The sequence below is a fragment of the Bos taurus genome, chromosome 21, assembly GCF_002263795.3.
Source record: "Bos taurus isolate L1 Dominette 01449 registration number 42190680 breed Hereford chromosome 21, ARS-UCD2.0, whole genome shotgun sequence".
Taxonomy (NCBI): Eukaryota; Metazoa; Chordata; class Mammalia; order Artiodactyla; family Bovidae; genus Bos; species Bos taurus.
Genome location: NC_037348.1, coordinates 21,574,828 through 21,596,405, shown reverse-complemented (window position 1 = coordinate 21,596,405; position 21,578 = coordinate 21,574,828). Strand labels below are relative to the sequence as shown.

Here is a 21,578-nt window from a genome sequence, read left to right as displayed (position 1 = left end):
GCTACAACAAGACAGCCCTCATGCCACAACAAGGACCTAGCACACCAAAATAAACAAATAAATAAAACCAAAGTGGCCCTAAAAAAAAAAAAAAGGGCTATCTTATTATTTGTATCCAGTATCTGTATCACCAGGTGAGTTCCAAGGAGTTGTTCAATAAACATTTGTTGATTGAATGAACGATTCACAGGGTCCCAAGTCCCAGTTTGGGGTGCTCTGGGCAAGGGATGGACATCAGATTCAAAAGGGGCAGTCCAGAGGTCCTGAAGCCTCACATTCTCGAGAGTATGTCTGAGGAGCACAGCCCCTCCCTGTCCCCTCCCCAAAAGCTCAGTCCTGGGATCCCAGGGTCCAGAGGGAAGCATGACAGCTGAAAGCACTGCAGAGAGGCAGGGAAGGCCATGGACTAGAAACGAGTCCGAAGACATGTGTGAGTCCTGACTTTTATCACTGACCAGCCAGACAAGATAACCTGCCTTTTCTGGGACGAAGCCCCTTTGCAGGGTTGCTGAGAAGACCAAAAAAAAAAAAAATAGTCCATGGAAGTGACAAGCTCCCAGATTAGGAGCCACGAACAATTAGGATCAGCCTTACCCATGCCTCTCCCCCACGTCCTCACCTTTGCCCCTGGCCACCTTGAAGCCCACTAAGGGGACAAGGGGGATGGATGGGGGTGCAGCTTCCTACAGGCAGGCACCCCTCTGAAGGGGTAGCTGCTGCTTCACCCAGACCCTCACTGCTCAATGGAACAAGGACCAAGTCTCAACAGGTCTTCAGATGAGCTGGAAATCTGGACTTTTATAGAAAATTTCCTGAGTTTTAAATACCGCTGACTAAATAAAAATTTTCTAAAACACCTGGAGGCCAGACAAAGATCTATCTCCAAGCTGGCTCTAACCTGTTGCACAAACATCTGGCTGAGACATTTGCCCCAGTCTCCAGGGAACCACATTCCTGGCCAAATCTGCTCCTTGCTTGCTTGCTAAGTCACCTCAGTCATGTCTGACTCTTTGCAACCCTGTGGACTGTAGCCCGCCAGACTCCTCTGTACACAGGATTCTCCAGGCAAGAATACTGGAGTGGGTTGCCATGCCCTCCTCCAGGGGATCTTTCTGATCATGGATTTGATCATCATCAAATCCATGTCTCCTGCATTGGCAGGTAGGTTCTTTACCACTAGCACCACCTGGGAATCCCCTAGGAATCTGCTGAGTGTACCCTATTTCCTGATGGCTGGGCCAACAGGGCATCAGTTGGCTCCTTTGTCCAATCTAAGCAGTGACCTCAGTAGTTTTTTCACCGATGGAAACACACAACCTATTACTTATTCAAGGACCACATGAGAAGCTGCTCTTCCAATCCTAAGCACCCAGGGATGGGGGAGTGGGCTTACAAGTCCTAAGAAGCGGACAAAGGAAAGAGTGACAGACGTGCCCTGAGTCCAGCTTTCTCTCCAGGCCCCGAGCCATCCCCCCCTTCCATGTGGGAGATGAACATGCAGGTGTATCCAGCTGTGGCCCAAGTTACGCAACCTCAGAGTTGTTTTTTTTTTGCTGGGCTGGCACACGGGCATTTCAACACCCAGAAAAATATGGGTTATTCAGAGGGCAGAGTGGAAGCACCGAGGGGCAGGGAGGAGGGAGAGGTGTGGTCCAGCCCCAGGCAGACCAGGTTTTGGGGCAGAGGAGGACTTTGAAAGAGCTGAACCAGGAGCACTTGAAAAGTGGACTGAGTTAAGCAGGACCCCGTGGGATGGCCTCCGATCAGTCCTAGGGTGGTGGTGGGGGGAGGTGTGTGGAAAGGATGGACTTGCTTGTTCTCCTACCCCCGGGGAAAGCAGGGGGTCTGCACTATTTCATTCCCAGGCCAGATCATCTTAGCAGCAAGCAGAGGGCCTGTAGACAGCCAGCGCTCAGACTGTATCGACCAAACTGATGCAAATAACCTCACCCAGCAAGGCGGGCAGAGATTGTCACCACAGAGAACAGAAGCCGCTACCTCTTACTGAGGACGGAGCACGTGCCAGGCACCAGGCCAAACACTTTACATACATTATTTCACGTAATCCTCTCAGAACCAAGAGAGGTGGGTCCTGCTATTATTATTCCCATCTTGTCAATGTGAAATCAGGCCTGCGGAAGGCAGGCGCTGGCCCCAGCTTGTGCTGTCAGTTGGCTGTTAGCCCCACAGTTACAGCTGGGCGCAGAGGGGCCACGGAGACGCCAGCCCACCAGATAGAGCTGAAGACAAATGTTCACCTTCAAGTTGAGGCCACCTCAAGGAGGGAGGCCAGGAACCAGCCAGGAAAAAAACTTTGAAAGCAGCTTGGGGAATTTCCTGATGGTGCAGTGGTTAGGACTCTATGCTCTCATTGCTGAGGGCCTGGGTTCAATTCCTGGTCAGGGAACTAAGGGTCCCCGAAGCCAAGTGGCCTGGCCAAAAAGAAAGAAAGCAAGCGGCTTTCATGGGACTTCTCAGGGCAGCCATGACCTCGGGTGCCCGCTTGAGGTCAGAGGACAAACAGCTGATTCAGGCCACTGCCATGTCCTCTCTGCTCAATGGGGTTTTGTTGACTGAAGTTTGCAGACTTATGGGTTTCTGTGCAATCTAGATTGGAAACACTGTGTCCAGAGTTTTCCAGCCAGGCACTTCTGAGGCCGCTGGGGAGGGGGCGGTGGGGGGGATTCATAGCTCCTTTAATTGCCCAAATAAGGGGACCCAATGTGACTTTCACAAGCAGAGGAGCAGGTTGTTTTGTTTCTGCCCACATGGCCAGGCTGGATGGCACTGCACACCCGGGGCCCTGTTTCCAGTCTGCATCTCTCCTGTTCCTGATCACTGCAAAGCCTCTCTCCTGACCACACAGTCTCTGATGCAATAGAACCAAGTTTCCACACTTTTCTTTGAAGCATTCCTTTCACACGGACAAGAGACTTCCTCTTGAGGCCTCTGCGGCCCGAGCTGACCCTGGAGCCCCCAGCCCTCCTCCCCCACCTCCTGTTCACGGGGTGAGACAAGTGGGGCACCCCCTTCTGATGGCCCCAGGCATTTGCTGCTGATCAACAGCAATGAGGGCTCCATACAGAGAGCACAGACACAGACTTGTAAGGATTTTGCTTTAAACCAGACACAGGCCATTCGCCCTAGGCACCCCAGGCCTTTGGGGAGTTTCGGTAGGAATTCAGAATAGGAGGGCAGGTGGCAGGAAGAAGGGTGTGTTCTCCATGAGGGAGGGGCCTGGGGCTCCAAGTCCCATGGTCACCCCAGGCCTGCCCAGCATGGGCTCACTGCCAGGAATATCTAATGAGCCCCCAGGGATGAGACAGGAAACCGCTTCAGGCCACGCTCTGAGGGTGCACCCGCTCGGTCCCCAGGGCATTCCCCTCTGGGGCTCCCAGCGGCTGGGAGACGTGCATGTAGACTGCAGCGGGGCAGTGGGGATTCAGGACCTGGAGCGAAGCCAGGGAGATGAACACTCTGGGTGCAGTGCAGCTCAGCAAAGTGTAGATACTCACACTCACGTGCTCAGGTGCTGCCAAACGATGCCAGGGCTTTGGTGGGACTGCCCTGGTGGCCCGGGGGCTAAGACTGCATGCTCCCAATGCTGGGGATCTGGGTTCCCTACCTGGTCAGGGAACTAGATCCCACAAGCTGCGACTAAAGACCCTGCATGCCACAACAAAGACTGAAGACCCTGCATGCTGCAGCTGAGACCTGGTGCAGCCTATTAAATAAACTAATTAAAAGAAAAAGAGAAAAAGAGGACCCCTGTGCATAGACCCAGCTTCAAGCACACAGTGGAAAACCTCTTTCTCGAGGCTCCACAGCTTGGAAAGCAGAGTCTATGAACGGCATCTCAGGCCCTCGGCCCCTCAGCTGGCCGCCTCTGTGCCTCACCAAACGCGCGTGCCTGCACAGTCCTCACAGGTGAGCCTGAGTGTCTTCTTTTAGGGGGGTTAGGATTTTACCACACGACTTGTGGGAGTACACAGACATCCACACCACAGCACCAAACTGACCTGTGCAAGGGGTGCTGGCATGTGACACAAGCCTGCACTACAGCCTGGCCACGGTGCCGGACGTGCGGAAGTGGGCCAGGCCTTCGGTGTGGGTAGTTAACAACCAAGTGTTCCAGCCGCTCTCAGGAAGCAGGCCCTCTCAGTTCCTCCTCACAGCTCCCCTCTCTGCCTTGCCTTCCCTCTCTGTCTGTCATCCTATGAGTGGTCCCCGGCCAGCTTCAGAGGTGGACACAATACCTGCTACAGTTGACACACCCCCTGAGCCAGCCCAGCTTTCCCAGGGCCAGAAGTAGCCCATCAGAGCCTTTGCGCCCCTCCTCATCTCACCATCTCCCAAAGCTGAGAGAGTTTGAGGGCAAAGGGAGTGGTAGCCTCAAGAGTGAGAGCAGCGAGGCAGCGGGCCTGGATCCGGATACACCTGCGAGCCTCAGTCACCCAGCTGGAGCGTTCAACGGACTGTGGTCAAACTAACGCCCCAGCACTGCCACCCCCCACCTCAGGGGCAGAATCACCCGGGCTCTGGGCAGGATGTGTCAAAGCCCATGCTAACGCGTGGCAATCAATATGATAGCTAACACTGATGGAGCAGGTTTTATGTACCAAGCCCTGTCCTAAGGACTTTTCAAACAGAAGCTGATTTAATCATCTCAATTCTGAGGTGGGTGTTATCATTATCCCTGTTTTACAGATGAGGAAATGAAGCCCCAAAGAGGTTAAGCAGCTTGCTCAAGGTCACACGGTTACTTAGTGGCAGAGGCAGGATTTGAACTCAGGGCATCATCTCAGTACTATCCTGCAATGTTTCAGACAGGGTTTCCCCAGTGGCCCGGACTTACTTTAAGGACCGATTCTGCTCCTCTTTCTTATTGTAAATGGAATGCTTTTTAAAAAAAAATTTTTTTTTTTTGGCCACACTGAAAGGCATGTGGGATCTTACTTCCCTGACCAGGGATCGAACCCGCCCCTGCCCCCACCCGCATTGGAAACTCTTGAGTCTTACCCACTGGACAACCAGGGAAGTCCCAGTAAATGAAATGCTTTTAGAAGTGGAGACGCTGTAAAAACAAGGAAGCCTGGTACAGTTTTGATTTGTAAACTCTATTTTATACATCCTTTATCTGAATTCACTCAGTATGACAACCAACAAGTTGAACAGCTTGGAGAAACAACATCTGTTGGGCACCTATATATGTTGCCTAGTCTCATGAAATCTCCAAGATAGCCACGCAAAAAATCCAGTAACAGTGCCCATTTTATGGATGAGCAAACAGGGGCATGGGAAGAAGTGGCAGTAGCAGAAATGGGATTGGAATCCAGGTGCCTCTGACTTCAAAGAGTTGGAACAGCAACCAGACGAAAGGGGAAGTAAGGATCAGGGGAAGTAAGGATCGCGAAGAGTGGAGGGCGCCACAGAAGCAGATGTGAGCACCAGACAGGGGACCTGGCCAAGGAGGATGGTGCTCCCGGGTGACTCCGGGGAGGGGGTCCTACGGTGGCTTCCAGGCCCTGGGGGTATCCCACCACGTCTGGGCAGGGGGTGCAAGCTGAGCCAGCCCGCTAGAATGAACAGGCGGAGGGAGAATGGGGCACCCGCCGCGGTTCCCGAGTCCTGCTCTGACTTGCTGTAACACCAGAACCCCAGTGTTTACCGGACGGCATCAAGGGCCCCTCCACCCCAAGCCGCCCTCCGGGGGCGGCACCGCGGCTGGCTCTGGTCAGCATCAAAGACAAGCAGATGTACAGGCGGACCAGCGGGCAGCCAGCACCGGGGGTGGGCGACATGGGGGCAGCGTCACCGCCGAAAGGGCGCCGTACCAGGGGGCGAAGGAGGGGCCCAAAGACCCCCTCCCTGCCCATTAAAAGAATGGAAGAAAGAGACCTGCGGCTCCACAGCTCCCCTCTCCTCCCTCCCTCCCGGCAGCGTGCTGGAAGGAGGAGGGCTCCTCATGGACCCCAAGCCTCCGACAGACCCCCTCCCCTTCCCTCTCCTTTGTCACCACCACCTCCGCCAGAGCCACCTCTCCGGCCCCCTCCCCTCCTCCAGACCCCCGCCCGCGTCCTCCGCGGGGTCGGCCAGCACTCACCGAGAGGCAGGCTGATCCGAGGGGTGAGCGCCCGAGAGGGAGACGGCGGTAGCAGCAGCAGCGGCAGCAGCAGCAGCAGCGGCAGCGGCAGCGCGCCCAGCAGGGCGGACGCTCGGCTCCCCCGGCCCATCGCGGCGAGCCGGACTCGGACCGCGGGGAGCGACGGCGTCCTCCGGGCTCGGCTCAGGTGGCTCTCCGGCACTCGCGGGCGGCAGCCCCGCCCCGAAGTCCGGCCCCGGATTGGATCGGCCGCCCCCGCCTCCGGACCTGGGGGCTGGAGCAGGGTGGGAAGTGGGGTCACGTGGGCTGCGCGCACGCTCGCCCCGCCGCCCGCCCCCTCCCCGGCACCGCGGTCCTCCGCCAGCGCCGCTCGACCGAAGCTCGCCCGCGAGCACGGCAGGGAGGGGCCCAAGGAGGAAGTTGAGCGGTTGGTCCAGCCCCTCCCGGCTCAGCTCCCGGCCCGACCCGTCCCTTTTCCCTTCCTCCTTCCTGGGCGCTGGAGGCTCCAGGGGCGCCAGCGGGAGTGCACCTAGCTCGGTGCGCGCCAGGCAGGAGCCGAGCCAGGCCATTAGCAGCAGCAGAGGCCGCGGGAGCGCGGGGGCGCGGAGGAAAGCAGACCTCAGGTTTCCCGCCCCTACCTCTCAGACCCTCCCACCGCTGCCCCGGCCCCTTCCGGCTCCTCAGGGACCCTCAGCGCGTTTGTTTGGGAAAACGTGTGGTTCTCTCCACTGTGAGCGCGTGTCTTCTCCCTTTATCTCTGCCGGCCCCCTCCCCCGTGCGCCCTCCCCCTCCAGTGCTCCTGGCACCCACATGTCGGTAACCAAATGAACTCCGCCGAGCTGCTGCAGACTCCGGGGCTAGCTGCTTCTGCACCTAATTTTTGCATGGGTCAGTCCACTTTGGGTCTTGGCTGAGGGTTCACTCCAGGCTTGACACTTAATCTAGATGCCCGCGTGGTCATCCACGCTTGGAATTCTGTCCACACGAAGCCAGACTTCGGATGGGGGGAATCCGGGCAAAATTAGCTTAAGTGGGATAATAGGATTTAATGTACTGCCAAGGACGTGAGACTTTCTCCACAACTGCACGTGGCCTGGCAGCGGATAGTACTCCCTAAGGCTGGAATCCCAGAGCCACCACCCCACCCCCCCACCCCCCACCCCGGTCCTCCTGCGTCCCCAGGGGTGGAGTTCAGTAGGGCTGAGACCAGGGGTTTCAAACTGCGCACAGGATCCCTTAGGTGGATCCTGAAATCAAGTTAGTGAATCCCTATCAACATTAAAAACAAAGAAACTGAATGGAAGATACCAAAGTGCAATGATCATAGAAAAGATAAGGAAAATTTAGGAAGCCCAGTTCAGCTTTTCTCAAGTGAGCTCAGGATCACGTGCATGCATCGTGTGGTGCTATTGCTTGGGTCATTTCTGACTCTGCAACACCATGGACTGTAGCCCACCAGGCCCTTCTGTCCATGGGATTCTCCAGGCAAGAATACTGGAGTGGGTTGCCATGCCCTCCTCCAGGGGATCTTCCCAACTCAGGGATCAAACCCGTGTCTCTTATGTCTCCTGCACTGGCAGGAGGGTTCTTTACTAATAGCACCACCCGGGAAGCCCTTGCACAGCATCACAGTAAAATATAATTCTTCCTGTAGTCCAAGTCAAAAGGACTTGGAAAACTTCTGCCAGTCATTTCCATGGCAGTAAGGACAGTTTCTCCAGGAATTAGCCGCAGTGGCTGGAAAGTTCCTCTTCACCCCCAGCCCGCAATGAGCTTTCTCAGAGCCAGCACCATTGGCTCTTGCCCTACTCCCAGGGCCTCCCACAGGGTGACTGACAAGGGGTGGGCACAGTGCTAACATGGTCCCAGATCTCCTCACGCACAGCCAAGCTTCCATGATCTCTGTATCTCCACCTTCTAGACTGGTGGCACCCTTTTTAAAGGGTCGTCCAGCACTGGACACAGAATTCCACCTGGCACGTGGCCAGCAACACCTACCCACAGTTCTAGCATTGCCCAGGCCTGGGAATGCCGTATCAATGGTGTCAAAACATCTTTAGTCAGTGACGTCCATGCTTCTATCTGTAGCTAGGTGTGTGCTCAGTCAGTCATGTTGGACTCTTTGTGACCCCATAAACTGTAGCCCACCAGGCTCCTCTGTCCATGGGATTTTCCCCAGCAAGAATACTGGAGTGGGTTGCCATTTCCTCCTCCAGGGGATCTTCTCAACCCAGGGATCGAACCTGAGCCTCCTGCATTGGCAAGTGGATGCTTTACCACTGTGCCACCCGAGAAACCCTGTACCTAGGACCTTTGTCCTAAATTCCAAATGGCCTTGACATTTCTACAAGGCTGTCTTATCTGATAGGTATCTGAAATTCAATGTGGTTCCAGAACATACTCCATCAGTGTGAGCCTCTCCATCCCATTTAATGGCAAGTCTGTCTTTGAATTGCTCAGATTAAAAACCTTAATTCCTTTCTCTTCTCTTGCTCCTCATACTCAATCCACTAGCAAATCTATAATCTGACCACTTACCACCTCCTGGGGTCCCAGTTACTGCCCGCTTCTCGTTCCGACTCTTTGTGTGACCCCATTGACTGTAGCCCACCAGGTTTCTCTGTCCGTGGAGTTTTCCAGGCAAGACTACTGGACTGTGTTGCCATTTCTTACCCCAGGGGTCTTCCCAACCCAGGGATCGAACCCGCATCTCTGGCATCTCCTGCGTTCAGGCAGGTTCTTTACCACTAGCACCACCTCAGAAGTTTCTACCCTTGTTGTTCAATTGCTCAGTCGTGTCTGACTCTTTGCAACCCATGGAGTGCAGCATGCCAGGCTTCTCTGTCCACTACCAACTCCCTGAGTTTGCTCAAACTCACGTCCATCGAGTCCGTGATACCATCCAACCATCTCATCCTCTGTCGTCCCCTTCTCCTCCTGCCTTCAGTCTTTCCCAGCATCAGGGTCTTTTCTAATGTGTCAGCTCTTCGAATCAGGTGGCCAAAGTATTGGAGCCTCAACTTCAGCATCAGTCCTTTCAATGAATATTCAGGGTTGATTTCCTTTAGGATTGACTTGTTTGATCTCCTTGCTGTCCAAGGGACTCTCAAGAGTCTTTTCCAGCACCACAATTCGAAAGCATTGAATCTTCAGTGCTCAGCCTTTTTTATTGTCCAGCTCCCACATCCATATATGACTACTAGATTCTAAACCATAGCTTTGACTACCCTTGGGCTTTTCTGGTGCCTCAGCTGGTAAAGAATCTGCCTGCAAACCGGGAGACCTGGGTTCGATCCCTGGGTTGGGAAGATCCCCTGGAAAAGGGAACAGCTACCCACTCCAATATTCTGGCCTGGAGAATTCCATGGACTGTAGTCTATGTGGTCACAAATGGTCGGACACGACTGAGCGACTTTCACTTTGACTACCCTTGAGCCGTTCTCAAACTGTTCTCAACTCAGGAGCCAGAGTGAGCTTTTCAAAACCAAAGTCAGGTCATGGCACTCCTGTGCTCAAAACCCTCCAGTGGTTCCTTACAGTGGTGTGCAAGGCTCCAGGCTACCTCGCCCACGCCCACTGCATCATCCATTGCTCTCCCCACCCCTCACTCACTCTACCCCAGGCACTCATGAGGACGAACACCTTGTGCTAAGACCTTTGCCCTGGCTCCTCCCTCTGCCTGGAGTTCTCTACCCAGAAAGTGATTGAGTCCCTCGTTTCCTTCAAATCTTTCCTCAAAGATCACCTTCTTAGTCATAAAAAAAGAACAAAATAATGCCATTTGCATCAATATGGATGCACCTAGAGATTATCATACTGAGTGAAGTTAAGTCAGACAGAAAGACAAATATCACATGATATTGTTTATGTGTGGAATCTAAAAAAAGGCCACAACAGACTTGTGGACACAGCTGGGAAGGAGAGGGTGGAATGAACTGAAACCTATACATTACCATATGTAAAACAGATAGTTAAAAGGAAGTTGCCCTGTAACACTGGGAGCTCAACCCAGCGCTCTGTGACAGCTTAGAGGGGTGAGACGGAGGTTCCAGAGGGAAGGGATATAGGTATACTTGAGGCTGATTTACTTTGTTGTACAGCAGAAACCAATACAACATTTAAAGCAATTATCTTCCAACTAAAAATAAATTTAAAAAATAAATATAAAAAGGCTACAAATGAACTTATCTGCAAAACTGAAATAGAGTTACAGATGTAGAAAATTAACTTATGGTTGCAGGGTAGAGGGGAGGGGGGGATAAACTGGAAGATTGGGGCCGACACATACACACCACTATGCACAAAACAGATAACTAGTGAGGACTTCTGCAGGGCACTGGCAGTTCCACTCAATACTCTGTACTGACCTATATGGGAAAAATCTAAAAAAGAGTGGATGAATGATTTTGTATAAAAGGTTCACTTTTCTGTGCTCTTGAAACTAAAACAACATTGTAAATCAATTATACTCTAATTAAAAAAAAGAAAAAAGATCACCTTCTTGAAGAATCTGAAGTTTCCCCAATATTCCCTTCCCTGAGATGTTTTTCCGACATGCTCACCATCTTCTAATATACTAAATGATTTGTTTATTTGTTGTGGTTTTTCTTTATTGTCTGAACCTCCCACCTGCCTTCTCACCCCCAAGAAATGTTGACTGAGGAGGGCAAGTATTTTTGCTCCTTTGGCTTGTTAAATAAGCTATCCATAGCCTCTAGAACAGTGCCTGGCATATGGTTAACCCTCAGTCAGTACTGGCTGAGTGAATGAATAAATGAATGCCGCCTCAGAGTCAGGGAATACTGTGGGCCCATGTCAACTAACAACTAGAGCTCCTTGTTGATACCAACTTTGGTCTGGAATTCCCTGAAACCAGAAATGATGCAATTAACTTTTTTAAGCTACGCACAAGACTTTGTATTGATCTCCTTTAAATCTACTGGTTCTGGTCCAGATCTCATCCTATTGAGGTCATTGTGAATATTGATTCTATCATACAATTGGCTTCCCCTCCCAGTTTTGAGTCATCTATAAATCTGATAAGCATTCTTGACCATTATTCAAGTCACTGATAAAAATATTAGATGAGCAGACCTAACACCCACTTCTTGGTTTCTAAATATCACTCTTTAATAAAAGGCAACAGAACTCCTTGGAGAAATGAAAAGGAAAGTACAAGATGATCCTGGGACCTTGTGTTGGGCCAGAAAACAAGGAAGTGACTAAAGACTAATGGGGTCATGTCAAAAGGATATAGGGCCAGCTTGATGACCAAACTTGGGACAATTCGAGCATCAGAAAGCATAATGAAGTAATGGATTCTAATGCATAAAAGTAAAACAATCCATTAGTCTACAGTAAAACTCAGCAAAGCAGAGAGAGAAAGAAAAGGGCTGGAAAGAATAAATTTCTCTATAGAAAAGTGCTGCTGCCTGATAGACATAGAGGAGATGATAGACTTAGAAAATCCAGATTCAAGCAAGCAGAAGGTATCAAGAAGAGGCGCAAGAATACACAGAAGAACCGGACAAAAAGAGCTTCACGACCCAGATAATCACGACGGTGTGATCACTGACCTAGAGCCAGACATCCTGGAATGTGAAGTCAAGTGGGCCTTAGAACGCATCACTACGAACAAAGCTAGTGGAGGTGATGGAACTCCAGTTGAGCTATTTCAAATCCTGAAAGATGATGCTGTGAAAGTGCTGCACTCAATATGCCAGCAAATGTTTAAAACTCAGCAGTGGCCACAGGACTGGAAAAGGTCAGTTTTCATTGCAATCCCAAAGGAAGGCAATGCCAAAGAATGCTCAAACTACCGCACAATTGCACTCATCTCACACGCTAGTAAAGTAATGCTCAAAATTCTCCAAGCCAGGCTTCAGCAATACATGAACTGTGAACTTCCTGATGTTCAAGCTGGTTTTAGAAAAGGCAGAGGAACCAGAGATTAAATTGCCAACATCCGCTGGATCATGGAAAAAGCAAGAGAGTTCCAGAAAAACATCTATTTCTGTCTTATTGACTATGCCAAAGCCTTTGACTGTGTGGATCACAATAAACTGTGGAAAATTCTGAAAGAGATGAGCACACCAGACCACCTGACCTGCCTCTTGAGAAATCTGTATGCAGGTCAGGAAGCAACAGTTAGAACTGGACATGGAACAACAGACTGGTTCCAAATAAGAAAAGGAGTACATCAAGGCTGTATATTGTCACCCTGCTTATTTAACTTATATTCAGAGTACATCATGAGAAACGCTGGACTGGAAGAAGCACAAGCTGGAATCAAGATTGCCGGGAGAAATATCAAGAACCTCAGATATGCAGATGACACTACCCTTATGGCAGAAAGTGAAGAGGAACTAAAAAGCCTCTTGATGAAAGTGAAAGTAGAGAGTGAAAATGTTGGCTTAAAGCTTAACATTCAGAAAACGAAGATCATGGCATCGGGTCCCATCACTTCATGGGAAATAGATGGGGAAACAGTGGAAACAGTGTCAGACTTTATTTTGGGGGGCTCCAAAATCACTGCAGATGGTGACTGCAGCCATGAAATTAAAAGATGCTTACTCCTTGGAAGGAAAGTTATGACCAACCAGATAGCATATTCAAAAGCAGAGACATTACTTTGCCAACAAAGGTCTGTCTAGTCAAGGCTATGGTTTTTCCTGTGGTCATGTATGGATGTGAGAGTTGGACTGTGAAGAAGGCTGAGCACCGAAGAACTGATGCTTTTGAACTGTGGTGTTGGAGAAGACTCTTGAGAGTCCCTTGGACTGCAAGGAGATCCAACCAGTCCATTCTGAAGGAGATCAGCCCTGGGATTTCTTTGGAAGGAATGATGCTGAAGCTGAAACTCCAGTACTTTGGCCACCTCGTGCGAAGAGTTGACTCATTGGAAAAGACTCTGATGCTGGAGGGACTGGGGGCAGGAGGAGAAGGGGACGACAGAGGATGAGATGGCTGGATGGCATCACTGACTCGATGGACATGAGTCTGGGTGAATTCCGGGAGTTGGTGATGGACAGGGACGCCTGGTGTGCTGCGATTCATGGGGTCGCAAAGAGTCGGACACGACTGAGCAACTGAACTGAACTGAAGGATAACTAATGGATGCTAAACCTTTGGGTGGAAGATTGTTAGGAAACTACGTTAACAAGATCTCTGAGATTTCCCTGGTTGTCCAGTGGCTGAGATTCAAAGCTTCCACTGTAGGAAGCGTGGGTTCCATCCTTGGTTGGAGAACTAAAATCCTACATGCTTCGTGGTACAGCCAAAAAAACCCAAAAAGGAAACACAGTCTCAAAGTCTGACCCACAGATGACTTACTAATGACCAGTGGGAAAATGTTTCTCTAAGGGAGCACTGGTGGCCACTATCTTTTTTGCCCCCAGTGGCCACCATATTAATCAAGTGGCCAAAAGTAACATCATTGGTAGTGGGACTACCTGATATCATTCACCTCCTGATATGAGTCAATAAAAAATACACAACTCATCAACAATTGTATCAAAAGTATGTAACCCAGATCTAATAGTGAGGACACAATAGGAAACATTCAGCTTCTATAAGACAAAGAGCTTGGACTCTTCAAAAAGGTCAAACTGATGAAAAGACAAAAAGGACAAGAGAACTGTTTTAGGATAGAAAATTAAAAAGACATGCAATATGTGAACCTTGATTGAAATCCTGAAGGGGAAAAAAAAAAAAGCCACAGAGCAATTGAGAAATTGCTAATACACATGCACTGTGTATGAGATGATATTATGGCATTATTCGGAGAAGGCGATGGCACCCCATGCCAGTACTCTTGCCTGGAAAATCCCATGGACGGAGGAGCCTGGTAGGCTGTAGTCCATGGGGTCGCTAAGAGTCGGACACGACTGAGCAACTTCACTTTCACTTTTCACTTTCATGCACTGGAGAAGGAAATGGCAACCCATTCCAGTGTTCTTGCCTGGAGAATCCCAGGGACGGGGGAGCCTGGTGGGCTGCCGTCTATGGGGTCGCACAGAGTCGGACACGACTGAAGTGACTTAGCAGCAGCAGCAGCAGCAGCATGGCATTATTGTTCATTTTCTTAGGTACAATATGGTACTGTGTTCTTAGGAGAATGTCATTGTTCTTTGGAGACGCCTGCTGAGGTCTGTCAACATGAAGTATCATGATATCTACAACTTACTTTCATACGATTAAGCCAAAACAAGTGGGTTGTGAGTGTGCATTTGTGTATGAGAAAGAGTGTGAGTGCTACTATGGCAGAGTTTTGACAACTGGTTAATATAGAAAGTTATGGGTGTTTTTATATCATGTTTTATAAATTTTAGGGGAAAATTGAGGGAGGCATTTCCAAAAACAGAGCCTACTGGAGACCTCCATCCAGGTTGAAACTGATCGACATCCTTTGTAGGCTGAATCATGTGTTAGCTATGGTGTCTTCCTTACTGCACCATTCACCCACATTTCTTCATATTATCCATAAGAATCATATGAGGGCCTTCCCTGGCAGTCCAGTGGTTAGGACTCCGCAGTCTTGCTGGGTCCAATCCCTGGTCAGGGAACTAAGATCCAACAAGCCACATAGCGTGGCCAAAAAAATAATAATAACAACAATAACAATAATATGAAAAAATTATAAGAAATCTTATTGAAATCAAGGTCCTAGCTATAACTATAGCACTGACTCATTGGAAAAGACCCTGATACTGGCAAAGACTGAAGGCAAAAGAAGTGGGTGGCAGAGGATGAGATGGTTACATGGCATCACTGACTTAATGGACATGAATCTGAGCAAACTCTGAGAGATAGTGGAGGACAGAGGAACCCGGTGTGCTGCAGTCCATGGGGTCAAAGTCTGACACCACTTAGCTACTGAATGACGACAACTAACTATAGCGTTTCCTTCTATCTTCTGCTTACTGCTGTTACCTAGAACAGGGCCTGATGAGTGGCATCTGTTTGATTAGAATTTACTGAGTGCCAGAATCTCCACATCAGGTCTCCCCTCAAGCAGCAACCAGGCTGGTTTGCCCAAGTGTCTTGGCAACACATGGGTGCTCCTCTCTGAGAGGAGGCAGGGGCTGATGTACTCTCACTTGGCAGTTAATTATATCCCACTCAAACACTTCAAGTGTGTCTTCTGCCAACTCGGTGCAAGCCCCTTGAAGACAGTGACGGGTCTTGCCTCTCGAACCCCCCCTGCCTCACATGGCACCCCAGTAGGACCTCCACTGTTAAGTCGCTTCAGTCGTGTCCGACTGTGTGTGACCCCATAGACGGCAGCCCACCAGGCACCGCCGTCCCTGGGATTCTCCAGGCAGGAACACTGGAGTGGGTTGCCATTTCCCGGACAAAATGCGGGCCCCACCTGTTGGCCTGGAGAGGAGCCCTCTAACTCATGCCCCAGCATGGCAGCCTTGGGCCTTGTGGGCTCCCCTGTCTCCCCCTGGCATGCTAATTTGTTCTCCCCAGGGTAAAAAAAAAAACAAAAAACAAAACAGGAGGATGACTGACAGAGAAAAACCTCATTTGAGCTGACTTCCTGTGGGCTGAAGAGCGGTTCCCAGGCCAACACCGTGTCTCCTGTTCCCCTTTGCCACCCTTGGATGTAGGCAAGTCTTTCTCAGCCAGAACGCCGGTGTTTATAAAGAGCTCAGGGCGCCACTTGGAAAGAGTATAGAAAGAGACAAAGCGAAAACCAGCGGTTCCTCTGTGCCCCCGGCCAGCAAGATGCAGTCAAGTCTGGCTTCCTTTCTCTGTCCACACTCACACAACTCATTCCCCATCCATCCTCTCTCTCTCTGAGGGTCTCTCTCTCCTGTACACACAAGCACACACATAAGAAGGATAAAAATGCAAGAAGGAGAGGTGAAATGTGCACGGGGACGGAACCCAGGCCTCCCGCATTGCAGGCAGATTCTTTTCCAGCTGAGCCACTGGGAAAGCCCAAAATATGCACAGGAATACATGCAAAGAGGCCAGACAAAATGGGGCCACATGTCTGAAGGCAGCCAAGGAAACTTCAGGGATGACAAGTGTATTTTGTATCTTAATTAGGATGTTGGTTTCCCAAGTGTAAACAGATTAAAATTTTTTGATCTGTACACTGAAGATCTATGCATTTTCCTGTATGAAATTTCTACCTTATACCTGTTATTGTGGGATGGGGGTGGGGGTAAGCAAGGAGACCAAAAGGTAAAAATATAATAATAATAATCATCATAATAATAAAACACCTCACCTGCAGGATCAGGTGAAAGAAGAAAATGAGACTAGCTATGGGCCGGAGTCGGGAGTGGGCGTGGGAGGGGAGCTTTTCCAGGTTTTCTAGGTGGTAAAGAACCCACCTGCCAAAGCAGGAAACATAAGAGGTGCAGGTTATATCCCTGTGTTGGGAAAATCCCTGGAATATGAAATGGCAACCCACTCCAGTATTCTTGCCTGGAGAATCCCAGGGACAGAGGAGCTTAGCGGGCTACAGTCCGTGGGGTCGCAAAAAGCTGGACAAGACTGAAGCGATTTAGCATGCACATATCAGGGGGAGAAGGTGAAGAGAAATAGGAAAGGCTACAAGAGAAAATGGGGCTTTCTAGGTGGTGCTAGTGGTAAAGAACCCACCTGCCAATGCAGGAAACACAAGAGACATGGATTTGATCCCTGGGTGAGAAAGATCCCCTGGAGGAGGGCATGGCAACCCACTCCAGTATTCTTGCCTGGAGAATCCCATGGACAGAGGAACCTGGCAGGCTACAGTCCATGGAGTTGCAAAAAGTCGGACACAACTGAAGCGACCTGGCATGCACACATACAAGAGAAAATAAAGCAAAGTGTGGCTAAAAATATAAGGCCTCTGTAACCTGCTCAGTTACAAAGGAATAAGGCAGTGTGGGCTCAGGGCAAGTGCTGGCCGTGCAATGGTCCATCCAGACCACAGTCAGCCTCTTGAGCCGTCAGTACTCATTAACCATCTATACGTACAGCCTCCGCCCAGGCATAGGCCAGCCCTGACCTGGGGCACGGATGGCTCCTGCCAGCCTGCCCCCAGCCCGGCCTGCCGGCTCTCATTTCCACCCAGGGGATCCTGGCTCTCACACAGTCCTACTCTGGGAGTCATGGCTTTGCTTTGTTTCCCGGCCGTGGAGGAGGGGCCTCTTGCCAAGCCCAGTGGAGCTTGAACCCAAGGTCTCACCCGCCCCGTCCTGGAGTAGCACTCAAGCTCCTCCCATCTCTGGGTTCTGGCTGGCAGGCTGCCCAGCAAGGCCTCGCAGACACGCACTGGCGATAGCCCAGCTCCCTGGGCCTTGGCCCCCTTCCACCATCCCCTCGTCGCCCTGAGCCCTCCTCTCATGCCAACCTGCAGCTGCAGCTCCCCTCCCTGCCCAGCTGGGCACAATGCTGCTGTTTCCTCCCCAGGGGCTGGGCTGCAGCATCAATACATTTTGATGAGAAAGCGACACCAGCTGGCACACCCTGTGTGTGCTTTTAAATCCGCCAATGACTTCCAGATGCCGGGGGCTGGGAGTGTCCCTGGGGCAGTACCCTCTGCAGTGGGGGGCACTCACGGGGCCAGCACGGCCCCCACCTTTGAGTCTCACCAGCGACTTTAACCAGGGTCTAGCAATGAATGTAAATGAGCCTCATCTCTCTTCTGCAAACTGTGCTCCTCTTCACTGGTCCCTTATGTCTCTTTCTTTTTCAAAAATGTTTATTTACTTATTTGGCTCTCCCAGGTCTTAGTTGCAGCATGTGGGATCTAGTTCCCCGACCAGGGATTGAACCCAGGCTGCCTGCATTGGGAGCACGGAGTCTTAGCCACTGGGCCACCAGGGAAGTCCCGGTCCCTAATGTTTCTTGCTCTGTGAAGTGGTTCGAATCCAGGGATGAGGCACACCAGTTCTTCCATAAGAAGTAGAATTTCAGCACTATCTGTTATTTTGGGGACTGTAGCAAGCCACGGGATCTCTCAGAACCTCAGCTTCCCCATCTGTGAGATGGGAATGCTAACAGTACTGCCTGCGCTGTCAGGAGAGCTGAGGAGACAGGGCTTACAAGGCGACGGGCAGCCCCGGTGCGAGGTGAAAGCCGAGCACGTTATATTATGGGTTCGCCTCATTTACCTAAACGTGGCCACAGCCATCCTAAGATGTCCAAGCTAGAGGACCCTCTTCTGGGCTCTCTGCTCAGGTTCGGCCACCTCCTACCAACCCAGTGCTGAGGCTGCAAGTCTCACGGGGAGAAGGAACCGGCCCGCCCAGCCCAGGCCCTGGGTGCGCCCGCTGCGGTGAAGAGCTCGCTGCCCGCCCCAGCCACCCCCACCGGGGCCTGTCGGGGCCTGAGCTGGCCACTCCCTGGGAGGGGACCCCCCTGCCCCACAGGGCTGTGGTGCAACCAGCCGGGATCAGCTTGTCCCTGACTCGACACGGTAGAACACGGTAGGTTGCCACCATCGTGCCCAGGCTCCCGATGCAAGTTCCGAGGGGCTGTCTGCCTGGGCCCCCAGGTCTGTCCTCCAGGGGGCCTGGAGAGCCTGGCTGATGCGTGGCACCTGTCACCCCAAAGGGGCACAATTACTGTCCGGTGACTCTCTTTCCCCTGAAACCCCATACCTGCAGCCACTCAGAGGTATGAGGCAGACATCCTAGGCCGGGTGAGGATGGGAAGCAAGGAGCATAAGCCTCTAGGACAGTCTGGTTTCAAGTCTGGCTTATGAGACCCTTGCAGTCCCAAGATCTTGAGAAACCAGCAATCTACCTCTCCATTTGTCCCCAGTTCTTCCTCTTTAAGTCCCTCTCTGAGCCCTAGGCCCCTGGCCATTGCTTCATGGAGGGAGAGCAGACCTAGCCAAGGCCTTTCATCACTCCCGAGAAGGAACCTTCCTATCAGAGGACCAAAGCTCTCTCATCCCAAAGAGGTGGGGCCCTCCAAGCCCCCATGGTTCCCTGTCACCTTAGGTCACCTGGTGGCTCCGGCTCTTACTCCAAGAGAGCCTTGCTGTTGGTTCCAGCACTGCCTTTGAAGAGTGGGCCTAGACAGCTGAGCCCATTGGGTGGGGGATGGATGGGTGGGTTCCATTGATTTCCTGTGGCTCCAAAGACTACTCTGATAGAATGGAAGGAAGAATATATTACTGCCACAGTGTGCCCACCTGCCGGCCTAGACCATGGCACCAGAACAAGATGCTCACAAAAAGCCGGTACGTGGGTAGCACCCCAGATCCATGCTCAGACAGGGATCTTACACAGCAGCTCTCCAGGCCTGAGACTCCTGGGATGCCTGGCAGCACCCCAGTACTGAGCACCAGGCTGGAGGACACCATAAGGCTCTGAGTGGGCGCAGCTCAGCTCTAGCAAAGGAGTCGGAGGAAGACTTGCCTGGTGGTTCAGTGGCTACTGATCTCCCAATGCAGGGGGCCCAGGTTTGATCCCAGGTCAGGGAACTAGATCCTACATGCCACAACTAAAGATCACATATGCCAACACTAAGATTGAAGATCCCACATGTCACAAGTAGGACCTGCCACAGCTAAATAAATAAACAGAAATATTTTTTAAAAAAAGGAGGGGCTCTAAGGGGCCTGGACCCAGGGCCTGATCCACCCAGTCCACTCTGCAAGGGAGCAGACCCACCTTGCTCCTCTCAGGCTCTTCCTCTATGAACACTGCCTTCACTCTTTCCTTACAGCCTGTGAGCAGTGGAGCAGAGCAGGGGGTCCTTTAACCAATAGAGTCGGCCTCAGTGAGATGTGAACCCCAAGAATGATGACAGTAATCAGAGCTTTTATTTGATTTCAAAGAGATTGTTGCCCTCCTCCCCTCCCCAACCCCAAAAAAGTAAAGATAATTTCTTTGGGGTGTTTTCGTCTGAAGACACAGGAACTTTCAGAATTAGTCTTTATTAGGTAAAAAGAAATACCAGAATTAAGAGTTATTATATACCTTAACATGAATTATTAGGCAAATTATGCCCACCTAAGGGCTTCCCCAATGGCTCAGCCAGTAAAGAATCTGCCTGTAATGCAGAAGACACAGGAAACTTGGGTTCGATCCCTGGGTTGGGAAGATCCCCTGGAGGAGGAAATGGCAACTCACTCCAGTGTTCTTGCCCGAAAAATCCCATGAACAGAGGAGACTGGTGGGCTATAGTCCATGGGGTCTCAAAGAGTCAGACTTGACGAAGCATGCATGCCCACCTAAAGCAAAACTGATGTTTACAAGGCTAACATTTATTGAGTACTTTCTATAAGCAAGCCACTGAGCTGAGCTTTTTTACATCCAATCATTTACTTACATCTCACAAGGTGAAACAGGAATTATGATATTCCCACTTTATAGTTGAGAAATGGGGGCACAGAGAGGTTCAGGGACTTGCTAAGGTCACATACGTGGCAAGTCAGTACTAGGCCCAGAAACTGGATTGGACTCCAGAACCCTGTGGAGATGCTCTACATACGGGAGAATTTCAACCAGGGTTTTGTCTCAAGCTATAACCATCTCCCTCTTGATAACATAAGCTACTGTATTTTCCTCCTTCTCTCCCTACCCCTTTTTTCTCCTTCTTCTTTCACTCATTCAGTATTTCTTGTGCACTTGCTGCCTTCTAAGCATCGCTGAGGTTGAAGAAACTGACATGGTTCTGCCTTCACAGAGCTTCCAGTTCATCAAGATTCCTTAAATTCTTCTTCCCAGAGAATAACCATTCTTGTCCACATTTCTTTAGACACTTTCACTCACTTATTCCTTTGTCTCCAACAAAGGGCCAGCCTGGCAGAGCTCCAGACGTGCTGCCAGGCTTCGAAGGCTAGAATCGTGTCATTTTCAACTGCCATTTCTGGAATGGCTCCTCTGAGCTGCCTCTGCACTCTGCTCAGATTTCCATTAAGGCACTCGTGATTCTGTAGTGAAATATTCATTTACACATCTCATCCCTATCTTCTACTACAAGCTCCTTGAGTGCAGGAACTAGGCCTGCCTAACTCGGGTTTTTAATCTCTATCCCCAGTGAAGAGTTTGGAAATAGCAGGCATCCAGGTGGCTGAGACAGTAAAGAATCAGCCTGCAATGCAATGTTCGATCCTTGGGTAGGGAAGATGCCCTGGAAAAGGTAATGTCTACCTACTACTGGAATGACTACCCACTCCAGTATTCTTGCCTGGAGAATCCCATGGACAGAGCAGTCTGGTGGGCGACAGTTCATGGGGTTGCAGAGAGCTGGACATGACTGAGCAACTTTCATTTTCAGTAAATGTTTGCTAAAGTGAATAAGTGAGTTTTCTGTTCTAGCTGACTGTCTCAAATCACTTCCAAATGATTCATTTAAGTGTTCCTTCCTGGATCTTTTTTTCCACCTTCCTCTTAACCTTTTCAAAGGAAAGGCACCTCTCTGATGTGGGAAGTCCCACTTCCCTGCTTTAGGGCAGCCAAAGGATTTCTTGCTCACACAGTCTCAACAGATTTGTTGGCTTCACAAGAGACAG

At 50.8% G+C, this 21,578-nt stretch overlaps 1 protein-coding gene across 1 annotated transcript in view; it reads right to left on the bottom strand.

Annotated features, from left to right (window-relative positions):
• SEMA4B (semaphorin 4B) overlaps nucleotides 1-21,578 on the bottom strand; it is a 98,400-nt gene that overhangs the window by 21,317 nt on the left and 55,505 nt on the right. Inside the window, 1 exon segment of the mRNA XM_024982321.2 lies at nucleotides 6,104-6,377. Coding sequence (XP_024838089.1) covers nucleotides 6,104-6,233 — 130 coding nt within the window. The 5' untranslated portion in view covers nucleotides 6,234-6,377.